The sequence below is a fragment of the Lethenteron reissneri genome, chromosome 28 (genome assembly GCF_015708825.2).
Source record: "Lethenteron reissneri isolate LAM-NWPU_2019-01 chromosome 28, ASM1570882v1, whole genome shotgun sequence".
Taxonomy (NCBI): Eukaryota; Metazoa; Chordata; class Hyperoartia; order Petromyzontiformes; family Petromyzontidae; genus Lethenteron; species Lethenteron reissneri.
In genome coordinates, this window is record NC_083806.1 from 4,601,737 (window position 1) to 4,624,745 (window position 23,009).

The 23,009-nt window shown below is 52.1% G+C and overlaps 1 protein-coding gene across 1 annotated transcript in view; it reads right to left on the bottom strand.

Annotated features, from left to right (window-relative positions):
- Window positions 1-21,337, bottom strand: part of AACS (acetoacetyl-CoA synthetase) — a 38,302-nt gene extending 16,965 nt beyond the window's left edge. The window contains exons 1-9 of the mRNA XM_061561876.1: window positions 21,144-21,337; window positions 20,565-20,724; window positions 17,273-17,376; window positions 14,121-14,241; window positions 9,129-9,242; window positions 6,166-6,263; window positions 4,431-4,545; window positions 3,648-3,729; window positions 1,111-1,264 (exon numbers count right to left, since the gene is read on the bottom strand). Coding sequence (XP_061417860.1) covers window positions 1,111-1,264; window positions 3,648-3,729; window positions 4,431-4,545; window positions 6,166-6,263; window positions 9,129-9,242; window positions 14,121-14,241; window positions 17,273-17,376; window positions 20,565-20,721 — 945 coding nt within the window. The 5' untranslated portion in view covers window positions 20,722-20,724; window positions 21,144-21,337. The remainder of the gene's footprint in view (window positions 1-1,110; window positions 1,265-3,647; window positions 3,730-4,430; window positions 4,546-6,165; window positions 6,264-9,128; window positions 9,243-14,120; window positions 14,242-17,272; window positions 17,377-20,564; window positions 20,725-21,143) is intronic.
- Between the last annotated feature and the right edge of the window lie 1,672 nt (window positions 21,338-23,009).

Genomic DNA, 23,009 nt, shown 5'->3' on the forward strand with positions numbered 1-23,009 from the left:
TTCGATTCCTGGCCCTGTGGCTGATAGCGGCGTGTGAGCAACGTATGAAACAGGTCCTGGGCACTATGAGACATCTCCTTTACCAGTGGCAAAATATAGCAATGGGTTTTTACCCTTTCAACTGGTACAAAAACTGACACCTTTATACAAGGCATCATGTTTGCAATAACCACAACACAAGCAGTCAAAATGCAAACAATACTCTGATAGTGCGCTGTCTTTGAGTTGTACGCCTTTTGGCATCATCTTGTTCAACACCAATGGACACTAGGCTCTAAGAAAAGCTGTCTCGGGTGTGGACCAATCAACTTCAAGGACAGTGCTTATCATTATCATCATATTTTGTTTACATGTTCACTGCTTGTGTTGTGGTTATTGCAAACATGATGCCTTGTATAAAGGTGTCAGTTTTTGTACCAGTTGAAAGGGTAAAAACCAATTACTATTACTAGGTCCTGGGCACTCAACACTCCTTCACCAACCAAACAACCGCAGTGACCGACATGGAATGGGAAAACCTTGATCCAGCAGCGGATTGGCAAGGGGCAGTTAACTGAATTGCGAATGCGCTAATCGGCATTGTGTCTGGCTCACGGGGCCAGAGAGATGCTCAATGGTGCGTTCGTCAGCTCACGCGCATGCGCCAGGCTGCTGCCGGTGACACCTGCTTGGCTCAACAGCTGTGTGGCCGAACGGTGCTCGCTAACCATCTGTGGCGATCCAGAGGCCGGACGCGTTGCCCATCCGGCCCTGCGGTTGCACGGGGCGAACGTCGCGATCGAGTGTGCGAGCGAAAAAGCTGATGCGAGACCGAGCGAGTGAGCGAGCCGGCGAGAAAGCAAGTGCGATGGCGAGCGAGTGTTGGGCGAGAGAGAAAGCGACCAAAGCAAGCGGGTGAGCGAGTGTTGATTGAGAGAGCGACCGAGTGGGCGAGTGGGCGACCGAGTGGGCGAGTGGGCGAGTGGGCGAGCGCGTTTGCGAGCAAGTGAGTTCGAATGTGAACGAGCGAACAAGCGGGCGAAGCCGGTGAGAATTTCATAAAAACGAGTGACGGGACCGTGAGAGAGCTATTTGAGCGAGCGAGCGAGCGCGGACGGGTGCGTCGCTTACCCCTGCGGAGTGCACCATGCACTTGGGCGCCCCCGTGGTGCCCGACGAGTACATGATGACGAGCGGGTGGTTGAACGGCAGCTGCTCGAACTCCAGCTGTGGCTCTGGGCCCCCGGCGAGGCGACCCAGGCCCAGGAAATCCTCCAGGAACATGCTGCACACACACCGGGGCGCAGGGGCGGCACCGCTCGTTCGGTGGAAAGGCGGCGGCGACGGCGCAGTGGGGGGACACGCGCTCTTTCTGCGTGGTCTTTGTGTGCTCTCCCCCAGTTCTGCAGAGTGTGAGTGAGTAGCTGTGTGGAGTTTGTATATTCTCCCCCAGTTCTGCAGAGTGTGAGCGAGTAGCTGTGTGGAGTTTGTATGCTCTCCCCCAGTTCTCAGGAGTGTGAGTAGCTGTGTAGAGTTTGTATGCTCTCCCCCAGTTCTGCAGAGTGTGAGTGAGTAGCTGTGTGGAGTTTGTATGCTCTCCCCCAGTTCTGCAGAGTGTGAGTGAGTAACTGTGTTGGGTGTTGTATGCTCTCCCCCAGTTCTCAGGAGTGTGAGTAACTGTGTGGAGTTTGTATGTTCTCCCCCAGTTCTGCAGAGTGTGAGTGAGTAGCTGTGTGGAGTTTGTATGCTCTCCCCCAGTTCTGCAGAGTGTGAGTGAGTAGCTGTGTGGAGTTTGTATTTTCTCCCCCAGTTCTGCAGAGTGTGAGTAACTGTGTGGAGTTTGTATGTTCTCCCCCAGTTCTGCAGAGTGTGAGTGAGTAGCTGTGTGGAGTTTGTATGCTCTCTCCCAGTTCTGCAGAGTGTGAGTGAGTAGCTGTGTGAAGTTTGTATGCTCTCCCCCAGTTCTGCAGAGTGTGAGTGAGTAGCGGTGTGAAGTTTGTATGCTCTCCCCCAGTTCTGCAGAGTGTGAGTGAGTAGTCGTGTGGAGTTTGTATGCTCTCCCCCAGTTCTGCAGAGTGTGAGTGAGTAGCGGTGTGAAGTTTGTATGCTCTCCCCCAGTTCTGCAGAGTGTGAGTGAGTAGCGGTGTGAAGTTTGTATGCTCTCCCCCAGTTCTGCAGAGTGTGAGTGAGTAGCTGTGTGGAGTTTGATTATTCTCTCTCTCCCGGTTCTGCATGAGCTTTTTCCGGATTCTCGGATTTCCTCCCATACCATGTAACTGGCATTGGCCAAAACATCTCAAAGCTGAAAGATTACAAGCAAACTACAGTGCTACAATTGGGATTACACCCAGTGATTAAACATCACCACTGGGGAGACAAAGGTGGTCTGTTGTGGTGCTGGCCTCCCACCCCATCATGTGCTCGCTAACAGCACTTGTCCCAAGAGTCTAGTAAAGACTATACGGGCGCATCAGTCTTTGTTTTTGAATATCGGGGCTTATTTTCTGCCCTGAAGTCCCAGCGGCATAGATACATAAATCTAGCCCTGCAGAACCCACCGCAATTGTAAGGAATAAAAAAATAATTAAGTCTTGAATAGAATTATGAGCCTCTGCATGGCAACAATTCAGCTGCTGGGGTGGGGGCGGGGGTGCTGGGGGGTTTGTGAAGGGGAGGAGGATGGGGTCGGGGGGGGGGGGGGCTGTGTCGTTACGCGGCTGAACATTCCGTGCGCGCAACGGCGCAGCCTCCTGCAGGAGCCCGCGGCCGCGCGACGCTGCCGTATTGACTACGGATGTCGGAGCTGCAAACCGCTGGCGTGGATCAATACGGAGAAGCCTGCCCCCCCCCCACTCCCCCCACTCCCCACCTCCCCACCCCCTGTCCATTAACGCGGAGCGCCGCTCTCCAGAGCGCCGTGCGTCTCAGACACCGCCCAACGGCGCCATTAGGCGACGTCATCGATCGGCGGAGCGACACGACGCAGCGCTTTACCCTTTGCGCTAACGAGTGAGGCAGCGCATGTGCACGCACGCCTGTCTCTACAAATTCGGGTTGCCGGTGCCTGATGTTAGCTGGGGGCTCCCAACTGTGCAGAAAATAAATCAAATAAAAGTAAATGTCTTTCGACTGCGTAGTTTTGTCACGGTTCTGTTGCTGTTCTTCCATGTGCTTTTGGGTTTCCCCGCGTGTTGTTCGGCACGATGTTCGACGTTTCGCTCCACGCCGCTGGGAGCTCCTTTGGTCAAGAAGGAGCTCGCAGGACGAGGAGCGAAATGTTGGACATTGTGCCGAACAATACGTGGTGCAGCCACCCGAAAGTACGTCGTCAGAGTTAATAAGTAAACAAGTAGGTTTCTTGTCGCTTTTGGGGGGCCCACCCTGAGCTTGGGACCCCGATCGAGAAGTCGAACCCCCTTTGTCCCCCTTTCTTGTGAGGACCGCACGCACGCACATGTGCACGGACGCAGGTGCAATCGCCCACAACAACAGCCACTATTTACCACCAAGTGCCGGTATCGTCACCACGGCGCTCGTGCCGGTGCACCTTGAGGCCGCGTGAAGTGTCAAAGGCTCGCTACTGACAGGAGGGCACGGGACTGACCCAGGTGTTCCGAGTCAGCGGATTGAAATGACTCGCACACGCCAGTACACACACGCGCACGCACCTGTTAGGGATGGTGGAGAGGTCGATGTTCTTCCTGGTTCCCACGTAAGGGACCACGATGACACTCTCCAGGTCTGGCAAGCCTGCAGAGGAACACCCAAGGCACACAGGGGATTGTGGCAAATCATGCCTGACAGTGATCCTAGAAGAGCCGCGGCGATTAGCGCGATTGACGACGATTGATTCGGCGTTTTCATTTTCACTTGGGGCCATTTATATCTCTATTTGCGATGTTGGCGGTCGTTTAATAGACACGGCGTCACCTGAGATTGGTCTAATCAACCGGCTGCGTGACGTAGTAGGGGATGTAAGGATGCATTAATTGACATCCCGTCATTAAACTTATAATCAAATAATAATTACGTACACCTTCCAAGTCTTTGCCAATGCACGGAATGTTTATTTTTATTTTTATTCACGGTTGCTGAGCAGAGGCTCGAATCAGCCAGTAACAAACAGCACGATTGAAGGTGTGAGAGATAACAGGAGTTAAGAAGTTTCTTGGAATTGAGCAACGTTGTCATGAGAACTTGGAGAAAAGAGACGATGGGTGGAGGGGATTCCAGAGTCAAGCAGTGCGAGGGAAGAAACAGAGAGAAAAAGTGTGATGGGGATGAAACTCGTGAGTCTGGTAGACCGGGTCCTCAACATGGGCGGAGGAATCAACGGGTGAAATAATCACGGAAAATGTTTTGGGGAGGGGGATTATAATGTAGTTTTTATCAAGATGATGATGATGATGATAATAGCAACAACAATAATAATCCGAGCGACGGTCACGCACCTCGCACAACGGACAGCAGCTTGCTCATGTGGTCGTGCGTCTTGCCGTTGTAGACCACGGCCTCGACCGAGAAGATGACCTTGGGCTGGATCTGCGAGAACCGGTCCAGGACTCCCTGCGGCAGGAAAACAACCGAACGTCGCGTCCGCATGGCGGTCACTCGGCCAAAGACGGGGCGGGAGGCGAGGGGGATGGCTTTACCGCGTAATTTTGTTAAACCAGGCGAGAAGTCGTCAATTGATGAGATGGCGAGGAGTCTCTTGTGCAAAGCCAGGCCTGGTGTAAATTTCGATTTAAAGCTTTCGTGACTGCAGGGATTCATCTTCTTGGTTCTTTCGGTAAAGTCACGTAGAAGGGAAGTAATAAAATAATAAAAATAAAACATAATAAAATAATTCTCACGACGTTTCGGCCACAACGCAAGCCGCCGTCCTCAGGTGAAAACCAGGTCAGACGCTGTCGCCTCGACAGACCTGGTTTTCACCTGAGGATGGCTACTTGCGTTGTGGCCGAAACGTCGTGAGAATTGTTTTATTATGTTTTATTTTTATTATTTTATTACTCCCTTCTACGTGACTTTACCGAAAGAACCAAGAAGAACAGGCCTGGTGTGTTGCCAAAATGACAAGGGGCAATGAGATTTAAAAACCGAGGACGACAATGACGCAAGAAAGAAAAAATAAAGAGGAAACAAAAACCCCAAATCGAACGACTGCTTTGCGGTGTGCAAGTATAAGTAACTATTAAATAAATATCATCCTGCAACCAAAGGTGGCTGGGGCAAATAACTTAAAAACAAATAAACGTTCAGATTAAAATTAATTACAGAAACGTCAATTAGATTAAGGGTGCTTATATTGTATAAACACACGCGGACATGTGTCTTATACAATCGGCAGTTCAGCCTCACATTGTTGTTCAGGTGGGAGGGTAACCATAGTCAATTTGAAGCCATGGAATTCCAGTACGTCCTTGGTTGTCGCGATGGCAACACGCTGGCGTAGCTATGTACGATACGATACGAGAGCCACGGTAGTCGAGTCACCCGCTTTGCAAAGAATCGGTACATCTTGACCAAATCGCCCGGGCAGTATCTGCTCCCAGCAGACCTCGGAAGCGAAGCGGGTTTGAGCTTAGATAGTGCGTGGATGTGTGACCACAATACGAATTTCAGACAGGCGTGGATAATAGCGGTTGTGGGCAGCAGGGGGCAGTGCAGAAAAATAAAAAATTCTTCCGCTCCCCCTCCACCCCCACACCATCACCACTCACTCTGACCAGCGTGGTGAAGTATGGTCAGATAACCCTCGTGACTGGATGAAGGCTTCCTCCCCATACTGTGTCGGACATAGGGGACTGTTTGAACATACTTCAAGAAATACAAAGATTCCCCTGTATAGCCTTTAACAGACTGTTGGGGCACGTTCTGTTAGCGAGCACCTATGGAGGCCGCCCGGCTGCCTTTGTCTCTCTCAATACTGACGTTTACACACCACATAAGGCTGAGTCGACCTCGGAAGGGGAAGCAGAACCATTTCAGATATTCGTCACCGATGTTGGCCATGAACAGGAATCGAACTCAGGATAACTGGATTCAAAGCGTAGTGCTCTAACCACTGCGCCACAGCTACCCCCCCCCCCCCCCCCCACTTGACCAACAAGACCAAGCGGCGGTGACGTCACCGCGGCGATTGTGCCGGGCTGGGCGCGCGCAACGATCAGGGACAAGGCTCACGTTGGTGCCAAAGTCTGGGGACGTGGCGCTCCAGATGGCGCCGATGCTCGAAGCGGCCAGCATCGCCTCCACGGCCACCACGCAGTTAGGGAGGTATCCTGCGGTCGCGCAAACGTTGCAACGGGGGGAAACGGGGGGCAAGCATACGTCACCAACCCTGGCGTGGGAATAGGAGCTCGCAACGATTTCCCCAACTACGGTTGAACGCGTATTCTTGGTTCTTTCGGTAAAGTCACGTAGAAGGGAAATAATACAAATTTCTTGCCGTGGATTTCACACCTGATAATGTTTGCTTGTGTTGCAGTCGAAACGTCGTGAGAATTTTTACGATATTATTTTATTATTTCCCTTCTACGTGACTTTACCAAAAGAACCAAGAATATGAATCCCTGCAGTCACGAAAGCTTTAAATCAAAATTTTACGGTTGAACGCGTTCACACATTAGTGCAGTCCGCCTTGTCTGTGACGGGTTGAGGGTTGCGGCAGGGGGTGATAACTCTCTTAGGGATGATTCAGTGTGAACGAAACTTTGGTGTAAAGATGTGTTCCTATTCGGGACTCGGCCCATTGAAAACGGGCCAATTTGATTAAATGACCACGGCAGAAATTTTGGACAAAATTAGTGAAAGATCTCAATTGAATGCAATGATTTGGTTGGTGAACATCACAGGTGACTGATACCCAGGATCATCGTGGTGCTAGCTAAGTGCTCTGACCTTTGAGTCACCTGGCCAACTCAGATTCAGTGACTGTAAAGACCAGCCAAGAGGTCAAAGCGCTGATCTGGCACCGCTGAGATCCAGGGTTTGGATCCAGCTTTGAGCCACCGCCTGTGGTCAAACCAGGGACTGGATCCAGCTTTGAGCCACCGCCTGTGGTCAAACCAGGGACTGGATCCAGCTTTAAGCCACCGCCTGTGGTCAAACCAGGGACTGAATCCAGCTTTGAGCCACCGCTTGTGGTTAAACCAGGGACTGGATCCAGCTTTGAGCCACCGCCTGTGGTTAAACCAGGGACTGGATCCAGCTTTGAGCCACTGCCTGTGGTTAAACCAGGGACTGGATCCAGCTTTGAGCCACCGCCTGTGGTTAAACCAGGGTTTGGATCCAGCTTTGAGCCACCGCCTGTGGTTAAACCAGGGACTGGATCCAGCTTTGAGCCACCGCTTGTGGTTAAACCAGGGACTGGATCCAGCTTTGAGCCACCGCCTGTGGTTAAACCGGGCTTATCAAGCACAGTGAGATGACGGTCTCTCTCTCTCTCTCTCAGTTCGGTCACCAATGAATGCACACAAAAAAACCCACGACATTAAATTTTGGTTCTGCACCTTGTTTTGACAAAGTGTATATTTCTGAGAATTAAAAATATGGCTTTGATTGTCATACGACGAGAATTACCCTCTGTAGCAGGGCTGGCAGTGTTGGTAAAGTATTGCCCACAACTCCGAAGGTCAATTGAAGGGATCTCAGAGGTAGCTCAATGATTTGTTGCTTCAGCGGGTTATTATCTAACACGGAGGGGCTGCTCTGCTCTGCAAGAGTTCCAAAACAAGATTTTTCCATCTCATCTCACGACGCTGATTACACACGATGGGATAAAATAACATTTTTTTTTTTTACTAAATATAATATGCATGAACATTATCATCACTCAAAACTTAAGAGGTCACCTAGAGTCACGACAGAAATAGTTACAAACGGTGATAATATCCCACCCCTAAAAGATGAAACCCTCTTCATCCTGCCAAGTGGAAAAAGGAATCCTGGCGGAATGTGACGTTACAAGCCAGCAGGCAATGGATAGCACTGGGGGGTTTGGGTGAAGGGGGCAGGGGGGGGGCAAGCATTACCCAGATCACGTGGGTGGCATCGCGCTGCCCACGCTCTGGCCACGGCGCAATCACGCACGACACTCGTGGTGGCGTGTCGGGTGGGATGGGAAGATATGCGTGAGCTTTGGCGCAAGCCGCTGGGACCTCCCAGGCCGACTGCACTGCCATATTCTAATCAGGTCTGAACACTTGCTATCGTCAACTCTTACGAGTTCGGTAACATTGTAAAGAGTAGGGTGCCTTCCTTGTTAGGTTTCGCACAATTGTGTTGTAGCGATGATAATGATGATGATGATGACATCCTACGTGACTTTACCGAAAGAACCAAGAAGATGCATGGCGTTGTTCATTGTGTTTCCCGATAACAACAAACATTTTTCGTGAGATTTTAATCACGTGCACGAATTATTGTAGGGTGATGAGTATGCTCACGATCAAGAGTTATTTTGTTGGATGGTGACGAAACACGTTGATAGAGAAGCATGGGGAGATGCACGCTGGCAGCTCGTGCCGAGAAACAGGAAGGAGGGTTCGTTGATCGGGAAGAAACAATGATTATAGAGACATCACATTTGACGGTTAAAGAAAGGGAAATGGTCTCAGAAGGGTGATGAGCGAGACTTGTCACGGAATGGCAGTCAAAGGAGGGAACTGCACTTAAAGAGGATGACCACGACGGAGATGAAGTAAAGAGATCAACTTGCGTGCAGGAGTGTCGATGGATTGTGACGTGACAGGACCGTGACAGCTCAGGGAGGCCTTCCTCCACTAGTGGACTGATATCCATGGCTGTTGATGATGAGGAAATCTTTACATCCTTAATTATTATGAAGATTGACAGACGATGACGAAATAATCATATCCCTAATAACGATATGTGACCGATAACGATTATGACGACAGATGAATGACGAAATCAGTGCATCCCTAATCACAATAATGACGATTCATGAACGATGATGACGGCGATGAAGATTGCATCATGTCCATAATTGTGACGACGATTGACGGATGATGATGATGATGATGATGACGCCGAAGCTGCTGTGGGAATTGTCACGACTGTGTGGGTGACGTAAGACGACTTGGCGAGTGCGTGCCGGTGACGAGGTAGACGAGGAGGTGTCGTACCGGCCACGCGGTCGCCCTTGCCGATGCCGAGTTTGCGCATGGCGGCGGCGTAGAGCGCCACGTCGCGCCGCAGCTCGCCAAACGTCACCTTGCTCACCTCCTCGCCCCCCTCCACTGCAACGCACAGAGACAAAGACAACCCGTATAGCCTTCACACACTTTTGGGGCAAGTTCTGTTTGGGTGCCAGGGTGGCGTGATGATACCTCGCCTGGTATACAGGAGGCCGTGGGTTTGATCCCGACCCCGACGCCTGCTGTATATTTGGAGTTTGCGTGATCTCTCCCTGTGGTCGTGGATTTTTCTCCGGGTTCTCTAGTTTTTCCTCCACATTTAGAAACGTGCGTTCAGATTACTTGGCTACTATACATTTCCGCATGGTAAGCCACTTTGTTGAGCGATCATTTGTAGTTGTTCACTTATGAAGAATAACTATATAGTGATAGGTTTTAACCCTTTCAACTGGTACAAAAACCTTTATACAAGGCATCATGTTTGCAATAACCACAACACAAGCAGTCAAATTGCAAACAAAAAGAAACAAAGAAAAACAACTCTTATAATGATAAGCACTGTCCTTGAAGTTGATTGGTCCACACCTGAGACAGCTTTTCTTAGAGCCTAGTCTCCATTGGTGTTGTGCATATCATTATCATTATCAGAGTTGTTTCTTTTTGTTTGCAATTTGACTGCTTGTATTGTGGTTATTGCAAACATGATGCCTTGTATAAAGGTGTCAGTTTTTGTACCAGTTGAAAGGGTAAAAACCTATCACTATATTTTACCACTGGTAAAGGAGGTCTCATTGTGAATAACTATATAGTTCTGGGCCCTTACCTGGTAAAATTAAAATAACTTTTAGTTCAAAGTTTTATGTTAGTGAGTAGCACCTACGAAGGCCGCCACAGCACACAATGGGGTGGGTGGCCAGCACAACGCCCGGCCGCCTTTGTCTCCTCAAAGGTGACCAGGTACTCATTTGAGGGTGAGCCGACATTAAGGAGGCTCAGGACCGGTTCAAATAATCGTCACCGGTGTTGGTGGCCGTGAGCGGGAATTGAACTCGGGTTGGCCGGGTTCATAGCAGAGCGCGTTAACTGCTGCACCACCGGTCCCCCCCACACACACGTGCACGCACGTGCACTGTTATTGGGTCACCGGGTTCATTGAGCAGTGTGCTAACCACTGCACTTCCTCTCCCCATAAGGCTGCACGTCACATACCCACACACGCAGGGTACAGAGCACCCACTCGTTATCAAGAGCTCGCTAAGAAGATGTTCACAAGTGCACTGGTGTCACACTTGTTCACAATGTATAAAAGTCAATAATAGTCCTTCACAAAGCACCCTGCGTGGCATCGGCACTGTCTGAGCGCGTGAGCTCTCTGCAAACAAGCAGCAAATGCAAACAGTGCCAATGGCCAAAATGGACTATCCTACGCCACAGGACGGTATTTTGTAGTCCTTCGCCCGCACCTCCAATTAACGCGGTTGGCTACATGCGGTGCGAAAGAAGTTCTACATACATGCATAGACACACACAGGACTCTGTCTCGGGCAGAAATCCCAAGTTGCCCAGGCTCGGCCTACGCCTCGCTTTCCTGGGACCGAGCCTTGCGAAAGTCAACGAGATAAACATTAGTTACATACGCGCGCTCGCACAAATGCCGTGTACAACCTTGCAGCGTTCCGTTTCACAATCCCACTCTAAGTGAATGTATTAGGGCTCTTGAGTAGTTCTATATCAAGTAATCGCAAGCCGCAAGGGAGTTAGGGCGGCTATTGCCTTACCCCCTTAACTTGGCAGACTGGAGGTGGGGGGAAAACAAAAAACTTTAGCCCCCCCCATTAAAAATCCATATATACATGAGGGTAGGAGAGCCAACTGACTTCATTTTAACAGACATATGTATATCATCAAGACATATGTATTATTGTCAAGCTGTGATTAAAATCACGAAAAAACGCCTAAATAATTTAACTATATTTCAGCCTCTAAGAATAATAAAAATTGTGCTTTGACCGTCTGGAACGTTTCTCTCAGCAGCAGGGCGGGCGGTGAAGCAGCTGCCCTCTGCTGTGTGGGCTGAAGGTCACTCGCAAGGGAGCTCAGAAGTAGCTCTGTAATATCCGACTATGCTTGGTTATCGCAGCCAGGCAGTGGTGGCTACGCACGTGTCCTGTAATCCAGTACACTGTGGAGGCGAGGGTGGGTGGACCGCGCCAAACTTTGGTCAAACTAACTTCCCGTTGCCGTCGAGGAAGTGCCATAACCTGGCTTGCCAGGAGAAGGCGGAACAGCAAAGTGCGGACTACGTCTGTCCCTTCTGTACGGGATAAAGTGTTGCCCCCTTGGCGAGCGTGACTTTTCTCCCGGTGCTCCAGTTCCCTCATACATTTTTTCCGGAAAAACATCCTGATATGTAGAGACCCACAGAGCTTGGGCGGTTATTAGTACCGCCGGCTCACTGCTTGGCTCCTGCCTTGCAGCTCGTCTGTGGTTCCTCGGTGAATGCGAGATTCAATTTGCGCGATCGACGTTGACGCTATATTATAAAAAACAACTTTAAAAAAAGTACACGGATCATGGACTAACATGAAGAGTTGCACTTCTCTGTGAGAGTTCACTATTGATTCTTTGTCTTATGACATGGCAACAATAGCACATCTGGGATAATATTGTGGGGGGGGGGGGATTAAAAAAAACCGAGAGATACCGGAGCCGAAAGGTTGGACAAAAATAATCGAAATAATTAATCCTTGCCAGGGATGTGACCCCATGTCAAGCGCCCCCCTTTGTAACAGTGAGCCAGCCTCCCAAAACATCTCAAGACTGACGGCGCTGTCGCTTGCCACGTGACATGTTAAAAGAAGAGATTAAAAAGTTGACGTGATTGCTAAATATATACCGTCTTAATACCGGAGATTATTTGTAAAGCTCTTACACTGATCCTATAATAATTAAAACTTTAAAAGGCACGAGGGGTCACCGCATTGAAAACGGAAGTTAGAACTGCGCCGCAAACTCAGGGCGAGAGAGCTCAACTTTGCGCATTCTCTCCTCCAAACTTTCAAAAATTCGGGCCACGTAGCGCAGCTTGTGTCATTTTATTCGGAAACAAAACTGCGATTTTTCCATTTTAATGCCAGCCCAAGCTGCGCCATTTTCCCTCCCGTTGGCAACAAATGCTCTCCCAAACAGATGGCGGTAGAGGCCCCCCCCCCACCCATCCCTCCCAACCACCCCTACTGCACGCCCCCCACCACACGCCACCACCCACTAACATCTCCTCTCGGGACAAACATAAAGGTGGTGGTGGTGTCGGTGGGTCAAGACAGGAATATTTTAATGAATGATTTATCATTATTCTTGGGCAGCTATGTCACGTACACATCGAGCTGCCGTTGCCGCCACCGCCACTCAAGGGTGGCACAGTCGGGTTTTTTACAATCGGATTTAATTGTCTTTTTATATTAAACCCGATCATCTGAGATTGGGAGAAATCCGGTTTAATTGGTTCTAATTGCAGAACCGCACTTCTCACCGATGGGCTTCATCCATTCCAAGCGAAGGAACTCACTGGCACCCACGATTGTGGAGGAGAAGCTCCTCCTCGTGTTCATCAAGACCAACCTGCCCGCCGCATTCTACGACTACCCCATGCCCGACGGCCCCCCCGAGTACGATAGCAGCACCGACGAGGAAGCAGCCCAAGCCTATCAGAGTTTCGTATTCATTAAACCAGGTTTTAATTCCCCGAAATCGGGTTTAATTGTATTAAAGAAAAAACCTGATGCCTGCCGCTGGAAAAATCGGGTTTTTTCCACCCATGCCGCCACTAAACAGCGCGCTCCGTGCGCGACAAAGCACACGATAGGGCCACTGTTCTGCTATAGGATTACGCGATAAGATTTACCCGGCGTCTCTATAAAACGGCCGTCGGGAAAAGGTGAACTTTTATCCGAAACGCCACGGATTCGCAGCTGCGATACCTGGTGGCCCGTACTCATTAAAGCGTACGATTCGTTTTTCAAAGTCGGTATGGGATTGGAGAGGGCTTCAATATTTGGCAGCCGACTGCGTAAATCGGAAAGGGCTGGTAAATATTGCAGCCCTGGTAGAGCGAGCGGCTCGCAACCCTCAGCCTACGAGTTAAAATCCTGGATGTGGTGGTGGTGGGGAAGTCCATCATAGGAACAAGGAATTCCCATCGCTGGCTCAGGGCAGTAAAACAGGTGATGACCACCTTCTCTCGCAACAGCAGGGTCACTCTTTGATTCAATTGCGCAACGTTTCCTGAAGGGCCATTTCTTGGAAATTGCTGCAGCTTCACGAGCTGAAGCTTTGACAGCTCAATGGGATTTGTTTTCCTCTGCGCCACGATTTAACGCCTCGGGGGCAATTGGAGGCTAATTGCAATCAATGCCCGCCAATTAGGGCACCGCGTGGTGTGCAGAACGCTGTATACTAAAATGTATATGGTATCGAGGCCGCAGCATTTTTAAGACTGTCCGCTTGACAGGAAAGTTTGCATGGTCCAGGACTAAAAGTCGATGTTTCATTTGAGATGGCTGGGTGTATAAACACTCATGCATGGAGCGATCGAAGGAAAAAAATAATGAGAGGGAGCAGTGGACTAGATTAACACTACCCGAGCTACTGTTCCAGTAGTCCCGAGACCGCACATGTTGGAGGATACCGACAGTTCAGTCATCCTGAACGGCACCCCGACGATCGAATCGGTCATGGGAATAGTAGTAGCAGTAGTCATGGAGTGGGCCAAACAACCAAATATAGGACCACAGAGCTTGGGAAATAGTTTGCGCAGGTTCTGGCCATCTCGCTCACCTGTGGTTTTTGCGCCCTCTCCGAATCGAGGCAAAACTGCGCGGTGCGTTACAGACGCGCGTATTTATCGTTTCAACGAAACACGGCAAAGAGCTCTCGACGCGAACCCGACGTTGCCGATGTGCGACCCCCCCATGTGCAGACCTGCGGCGTAGAGCGCAACCTTCTCCGCGTCCCCGCGATGCAGAAGGTTCTCGGCAAAGTTGAGGCGGCTCCCGTGGAACCACTCGGGCACTTCGGCGATCGTCTTGCTCGTGTTCACCACCTGCGGGGGAGACGCGGGTGGGCCATACACGGTGCGGGTGAGGCAGGTAGATCACGTGGTACAGGCGAGGCGTGTGGGTCACATGGTATAGGTGAGGCAGGTGCAGGTGATGCAAATGAGTATCATGGCACAGGCGAGGGCAGATGCAGGTGGGGCCATTATTTGACGCAAGTGGTGCGCTGTTCACTGTGGGAGTACCAAATGGGATTTTTTTGTGGAGTTCTTCGCGACTGGGCTGAGATCATAAACTTGTTCCTACCCTTGCGAAACTCCCTTTCATCAATGTTTGGGCAGCTGACAGCTGGATTTGAATTCAGACATCCTGAGCCACCTGACGACCTCACAAGGATACAGCCACTTAAACTAATGACCGTCAGCCATGATTCTGAGCAACATAGCTTGGTTTCGTTTGTGGAGTATGTGTCAGGAAGATTCAGCTTATAAATATTTCCCAAGCCAGGTCGGTTACTGTCATCGTGTAGAGTGCACTGACAAGGCATTCCTACATATCACAGTGTTTTTTTAAATATAAAAAGCACATTCTTCAAACAGACACGAAGACAGATCAGGTTATAAACAAAAGCAGGATCAGCACGCGTTGAGAATATCTTTCAACACAACCATAACCACTGTCATAATAATCACAGAAATGTAAATTATTCCACGACTGACTGCGAGTTTTAAGACATTTTCAGGAAGGTTCTTCCGCATTGGGATGTCTGTGCCAATTCCAATGATGAGGGTTTGGAATGTGGCAGGAAACTGGTCTCCCGCACCTCCGATTAGCACGGTTGGATACGTAAGGTGCAAAAGAAATTCAACATACATCATCATCAGCCACTGATCAGTCCATTGCTGTATCAAGGGCTACTCAATTTGCCACAATCTCTCAAAAGAACCTGTGATATAATCATCTTAAATCAGAGTACCCGGAGGATACCCACCACAAATGCAAGAGGTGGATGCTTAACACTGCCAATCTCCGAGCCAACTTGCAGCCCAAGCCTATAACATCTGATATTCCCAGGCATCCTCAAATCCACGTACTCAACCGTGGCTAACATAAACCATCCGGACTGCCCAGCGTGGCGAAGTATGGTCAAACAATCCCCGCGGCCAACACTGCATGCGTGAGGGAAGCCTTCATCAAGCAGTGGATTGGGAAAAAAGCGCTGTAAATAATGCAGCGCCACTAAAATATTCTAAAATTATGTTTGTGAAATCATCATAATCATTATTAACGTTTGTATGTTTGCATGTTGAACTTCTTTGGCAGCCTTCACGAAATGACAGCTGATGACAGTGGGGATGACGGTGATGACAGTGGAAGGGTGAGTCCAAGAAAAACAAAAAACACCACGTTTGATTGACAGGCACTTTGGCATTTTCACTGGCGTCTCTAACGTCACACTGCCTAAATTGATAGCAAACAAACCAAAAATATCTGGCCCCGAGGCTCACAGAACCGGATTTCAAAGAGTGCACCACCCAGTCTTACGCTAAAAAGCACACGTTAGATTTAACTTAGGCGCCGCACCCTCTGTTGCCACGTCACGCACAAACATTTCGATGTTCAGGAACGTACGGAGAGCCAGCATTGCCGAGAGGCTGGGTTCGAATCCAAGTCACCTTTAAAGTCAAAACCGGGTTCTCAAGTTTAGTGAGTTAATGATCTCAGGCCGCTCACTAATGATTGATGTTGAGCGATTAACTTTCATAAATCGAGTTGTGGTTCAACCAGGTTCTCAAGTGGGCACCACGGTGGCGAGACGTTGACTACCTCGCCTGGTTTACACGAGGTCGTGGGTTCGATCTCGACCCTGACGCCTGTATATTTGGAGTTTGCATGTTCTCTCTGTGGTCGCATGCATTTTTCTCCGGGTCTTCCACTTTTTCTCCTCCACATTTAGAAACACGCATTTAGAGTATTTGGCTGCTATAAATTTCCACGTGATAAGCCACTTCTCGTTGGGCTATCATTTGTGGCCAGGTCGCTTCTGAAAAAGAGCTGTGATAGTTCAGTGGGCCTTACCTGGTAAAACAAAAATAGTTTGGTTTAGTAAAGCATTGATGCTCTTAACCCAGTCATCAATTACTGACGGAGACCCACAGACCAATATATTAACATAGAGACCCAAAGACTTACACGAATTGCATTACAATTTAACTGAGTTCTCAAGTGCTGGGAGTTGATGGTCTTAACCCAGTCACCAATAACTTACATACAGATCCATAGACTTACAGAGATCCATATATTTAGATAAAACCCCTTAAAAACTCAGATAAACTGAGTCGCTTTAAAGCAGGTTTCTTAAGTGTAATGAGTTGGTGGTCTCAGCAATGACTGCACAAAAACAACCCAAACATAAAATTTGGTTAAGCACTTAAATTTGCTAAATTCAAGCTCTGGCACGGTGGACATGATTCATACTATGTGAGGATCTGAGGTCACTAGAAGGAGTAGCTCTGTGATATCTGCTTCCACAGGCCGTTTCAATGCTAATATGAGAGTCCTGAGCGGATACTTCGTCATGTGATGTGATGCCGATAGCACAATCAGGTTAAAATTGTGGAAAATATGGAAGGAAAAACCGCACAGATGCATGGCTCCTATAACGCTTCTAAACATGCATTTGCCCTTGGAATACTTCTCAACCACCCCGCCGTTATTCTAAATAAGTGTTGCTTATGTTAAGTTCAAAGCTGCACGGTGAAATTACGTCACAAGCAATGAGGTCATGGCCTTGGCCAACAAGGTGAAACCTTTCAGTTATTTTTTTCATGCCAAGTTTTGACAAATACTTTTATCAATTTTGCCAGGTTTCTACACAGCACAATTTGGCCGTGACATTTTGTTCATATCTAATCGTCTTCACGAGCAATCTTGGGCCCCCTCCACGTCCCGTTTACAGATCAGACAGGAGCATAAAGCCCAACACAATTATCGCTTCCAACCCGGGTCAGAAAGCGTCAAGCAGCACGCGGTGAACGATGCCTTGGATGCAAGGCCACCCCGCGGCGCAGCACTCACCTCGTCGTATGGCACGGAATGCACCACGCCGCTGAACTTCCAGAACACCTCCCAGAATTCAGCGTAATTCTCCACCGACCACTGGTGCAGCTCGGCGTAATTGGCTGCAAGACAAGAGCAAGGGGAGAGGCGTTACCCTTCAGCACGGGTCACTGACGCCAAGGCCTATTTAGGTCAGTGCCAAGTCGACGTTTTGTCATTGTGAAATAATCAGTAATAATAAAAGTGGTGACTGATGCATAGCTCTCAATTCAACTGTGTCTCATTCTACTGCTATGCCTTTAATGCACTGTGAAAAAAGGACCATTCTCTGAAATGTCGCCAATTTTTTTATTTCTATGGCCACGATATTAATACTGCACCGCATGCCGCACAGCGTAACACAGTGCGGTATACAGCTCTCCAACGTGTTTTCGGGTGCAGTTCGGCACGATGTCCGACGTTTATCTCCACGTCCTGGGAGCCTCTGCAGGAAAATCTATTCGTTGGACATCATGCCAGGCACCGCACGATACAAACTGAAAACACATCAGAGCTGTACGGCACAACCCACGAAAATTATACGCAGCGGTACATGCTTAGATGAATAGAGTGTGTGACAGAGCCCTATGGTAAAGCGTGAACATTTCATTGAAATAGACTCTGACTGAAGCAACACAATGCCTCAAAAGCAAAATTGTTAATTGCTGCACGGGGAGAAAAATGCATCATCATCTGCCAGCACCTTGATCTAATAATGTATGTTGGGTTAAAACAGAAAAAACATCTCTCACCGGCTGTAATTATCCAGCCTCATTACCACCCACCAATTGCTTGAGAACAAAATCTTCACATTTCACAAACACCTGCCAATACGTTTGTCCGACTGTCTAATGATAACGCATTTGCCTGAGAACATATGCATATCATAGGCATGATACTGTCAAGAAAAGCAACTGGACTTAGGTAGAATAGTCATGGTAACAAGGGATGATGGCTGGTGGTCGAGACTAACAATGGAGTAGCAGGCAAAGGAGTGAAACATCCGAGAGGACATCCACCGTGGAAACAGAGCAATAAAATCATCTCCTGTGCAGCAGCTAGATGGATTGTTGCATCACAAGACGAGTTGGTGGTGACTTGAGGAAGCTTTTACCCAAAGTGGAAGCCAATGGAGATGTAAAGTGGTTTTAACAATTGCTGAGATTCCCAATCGTGACTCATGAGGACCGGATGCTGTCCGTGTGTACTGTGTGCATGCTGTCTGTGTGTACTGTGTGCATGCTGTGTGTGTGTACTGTGTGCATGCTGTCTGTGTGTACTGTGTGCATGCTGTCCTGTGGGTACTGTGTGCATGCTGTGTGTGTGTACTGTGTGCATGCTGTCTGTGTGTACTGTGTGCATGCTGTCCGTGTGTACTGTGTGCATGCTGTCCGTGTGTACTGTGTGCATGCTGTCTGTGTGTACTGTGTGCATGCTGTCTGTGTGTACTGTGTGCATGCTGTCTATGTGTACTCTGTGCATGCTTTCTGCATATGCACGTGCACAGACGCGTGCAATTAATGCAGTCGGTGTGTTCCTTAAATAAATTAATTTGCGTGCATGCTGTTGGTATGCTATATAACTTTCATGCAATGTACCATGTGCAGTTTTCTATTTGTGTGGCTAGTGCCCCCCCCCGCCACCGCCGCAGGCCTCACGCATGGCTGCTCCCCCCACACGACTGCCTGGCAAGTGTGACCACTCCTTGACCCCTCCGCACCCGCCTCCTCACCTCCACTCGTGCCAGAGATCCCGTGGACGGGTTACAGCACATTATTCAACCACCCACTGCAGGCAACAGCTTCCTTTTTGCCCCCCGCGGGCCATCCCCCCCCCCACCCTTCCCTGAGCCTCCACCCTCCCACACTGTGGTGCCATCATCCTTGGTAATCAAAAAGATTCGTTAAATCACATCCGTGAAAATTGGGTTAATGGCTCACTAGATTATTTCAGTGTGTGAACGTCTTCCGCCCCCCTCCCCACGAAGTGCACATCTCTCGCCTCTGCTGTTCCCACACCGTTCCCCACACTTAAAGGCCCCTTCCAGCCAAATATCTCCTCTTGCTGAGCCTCCTCCCACCAAAATATCCCCTACTGCGCCCCCCCCCCCTGCCCCCAACGCGCATGCCCGTGATGTTGCGCAATGACCTCTCCTGCCTAACTCACCCGCCATGCCAATGCAGTTGCCGCCTTCCCCCCAATCTCCATTCTTGCCCCCCCCCCCACCCTTTCCCTCCCCCACAGCCCCCCCCTCCCCCCGTGGTCTGGTGCACGGTGACCCCCCCGAAACCCCCCCACTCCCGAGCTCCCCGCACCCCCCACACAGCCACGAACCCTACAGCCCCTCGAATACCCCCCCAGCCCTTGCCCCCCCCCCAACCCTTCCGAGGCCGTGCACGATACCCCCCCACCAGCCCCCCACTGCCCGTGGTCTCCTGCACGGCCACCCCTCCCCCTTAACCTCCCCAGACATTCACCTTTATCAGCACCCCCCCCATGACCCCGAACTTCCCCCCAGCCCCCACCGCTCCCCCCACTGCCCCTCCCCCCACCATAACCCTGCTGCCCCCAGCCCCTGCCCCCCATAACCCCGAAATTCCCCCCCAGCCCCCACCTCTCCACCCACAACCCAGCCCCTCCCCCCCCCCCGAGCCCCTCCCCCCAGCCCCCCACAACCCCGAAATTCCCCCCACAACCCCGCCCCTTCCTCCCCAGCTCCTCCCCCCGTAACCTCGAAATTCCCCCCCAGCCCCCACCTCTCCACCCACACCCCCTAGCCCCTCCCCCCTGCCCCCCATAACCCCAAAATTCCCCCCCAGCCCCCACCTCTCCACCCACACCCCCTAGCCCCTCCCCCCTGCCCCCCATAACCGCAAAATCCCCCCCCCAGCCCCCACAACCCCGCCCCTTCCCCCCCAGCCCCTCCCCCCATAACCCCAAAATCCCCCCCCAGCCCCCACCTCTTCCCCCACAACCCCGCCCCTTCCCCCCCAGCCCCTCCCCCCATAACCGCAAAATCCCCCCCCCAGCCCCCACCTCTTCCCCCACAACCCCGCCCCTTCCCCCCCAGCCCCCACCTCTCCCCCCACACCCCCTAGCCCCTCCCCCCTGCCCCCATAACCCCGAAATTCCCCCCCAGCCCCCACCTCTCTCCCCACAACCCCGCCCCCCCACCCTCCCCCCCAGCTCCTCCCCCCCATAACCCCGAAATCCCCCCCCAGCCCCCACCTCTCTTCCCATAACCCCGCCCCCCAGCCCCCCCCCCCCGCACCGAGGCGCGTGCCCGTGGTGTCCGCCACGACGGCGCGGAACCGGTCCATGCGCGTGGGCGCGCGCTTGGGGTCCGGCCTCCACATGACGCGCGTCTCCTCCTCCTCATCCTCCTCGCCGCGGCCGCCGTGCGTCTCCTTGTCCATGATCAGAGCCATCGCCTGGATCAGCAAAATTATATTATTCACGAGAATGTGCAAAACTAAAAAAAAACGATGCAATTTTGTTGAAGAGGGTTTTTGTTTGTTGTTTTTTTTTCCCTCTCTCCCCCTCCCCCCCCGCCGCGTGAAAAAGTTCCCGCAATTAAAAAAAAACCGCCCAATGCGAAATGTAGGCAACTGATTTTAAATTGCATCGAACGGCGAAGTAATTAAATTAATAAAAAACACGCGAAATTTGCCGACCGCCTCACAACCCTCTCTGCCAAGCCGGGCCGCCGAGCACCAACAAACGGGTGTATCCGTGCGCGACGATTAAATAATCCCGGCATCGCGAACGAACGCGCACAATTAGCAAAAAAATTACGCCAAACAGATTGCAATAATTCGGCCCCCCCCCCCCTTCGCGTCGCTCAACGAACCGGGCGTGCGCGTCAGTCAGCGGCGTGAGAGAGAGGTGAGGGTGAGAGAGGTGAGGGTGATAGAGCCAAGCAGCGAACAGCTCCACGGCCCGACGGCGAAGGTAGTGCCGGCCGCGTGCTTCGGTCTCGGGGTTTTGACGGCGCGGAGGCCGCGGACGCGCAACACCACCCCAGCGACGCGCCACCGCCGCGCCGCGCGCCCATTGGCTCGTATGGGCGTGACGTCACGTCGGCTGAGGCGTGACGTGGGGCGCCGCGCGCGCGCGAGCCTTTTTTTTCTCTCCCGCTGTTGGAAGCGGTGGGGGGGGTTGGAGGGGGGATTGAGGGGAGGGGGTTGAGGGGAGGGGGTTGAGGGGGGGGGATGAGGAATATGAGGGGAGGGGGTATGAGGGGAGGGGCTTGAGGGGGGGGGGATGAGGGATATGAGGGGAGGGGGTTGAGGGGGGGTGAGGGATATGAGGGGAGGGGGGGATGAGGGGAGGGGGTATGAGGGATGGGGGGATAGGGTATGAGGGGAGGGGGGATGAGGGGAGGGGGGGATGAGGGGAGGGGGATGAGGGAGAGGGGGATGAGGGGGAGGGGGGATGAGGAGAAGGGGGATGAGGGAGAGGGGGATATGAGGGGAGGGGGGAAGGAGGGGATGGGGGGATGAGGGGAGGGGAAATGAGGGGAGGGGGGGATGAGGGGAGGGGGAGGAGGGAGAGGGGGATGAGGGAGGGATGAAGGGGGGGAGGGGGGAGGATGAGGGAGGGGGATGAGGGAGAGGGGGATGAGGGAGAGGGGATGAGGGAGAGGGGGGATGAGGGGAGGGGGGAATGAGGAGGGAGGGGGATGAGAGGAGGGGGATGAGGGGGAGGGGATGAGGAGAGGGGGATGAGGGAGGGGGAGGAGGGGAGGGGGAAATTGGGCGGTGAGGGGGGGATGAGGGGAGGGGGATGAGGGAGGGGATGGAAGGGAGGGGGAATGAGGGGAGGGGATGGGAGGGGGAGGGTGATGAGGGGAGGGGTAGGAGGGGAGGGGCCGTGAGGGGGGGGGGATGAGGGATTATGAGGGGAGGGGGTTGAGGGGGGGGGTGAGGGATAAGGAGGGGAGGGGGTATGAGGGATGGGGGGATGGGGTATGAGGGAGGGGGGATGAGGGGGGATGAGGGGAGGGGTATGAGGGGAGGGCTTGAGGGGGGGGTGAGGGATATGAGGGGAGGGGGGGATGAGGGGAGGGGGTATGAGGGATGGGGGGATGGGGTATGAGGGGAGGGGGGATGAGGGGAGGGGGATGAGGGGAGGGGGGATGAGGGGAGGGGGATGAGGGGGGTGAGGGGAGGGGGATGAGGGGGGAGGGGGATGAGGGGAGGGGGATGAGGGAGAGGGGGATATGAGGGGAGGGGGATGAGGGGAGGGGGATGAGGGGAGGGGGTATGAGGGGAGGGGCCTTGAGGGGGGGGGGATGAGGGCTATGAGGGGAGGGGGTTGAGGGGGGGTGAGGGATATGAGGGGGAGGGGGGGATGAGGGGAGGGGGTATGAGGGATGGGGGGATAGGGTTATGAGGGGAGGGGGGATGAGGGGAGGGGGGGATGAGGGGAGGGGGATGAGGGAGAGGGGGATGAGGGGAGGGGGATGAGGGAGAGGGGGATGAGGGAGAGGGGGATATGAGGGGAGGGGGGAATGAGGGGAGGGGAATGAGGGGAGGGGGGGATGAGGGGAGGGGGATGAGGGAGAGGGGGATGAGGGGAGGGGGATGAGGGGGGAGGGGGATGAGGGGAGGGGGATGAGGGAGAGGGGGGATGAGGGAGAGGGGGGATGAGGGAGAGGGGGATATGAGGGGAGGGGGGAATGAGGGGAGGGGGGATGAGAGGAGGGGGATGAGGG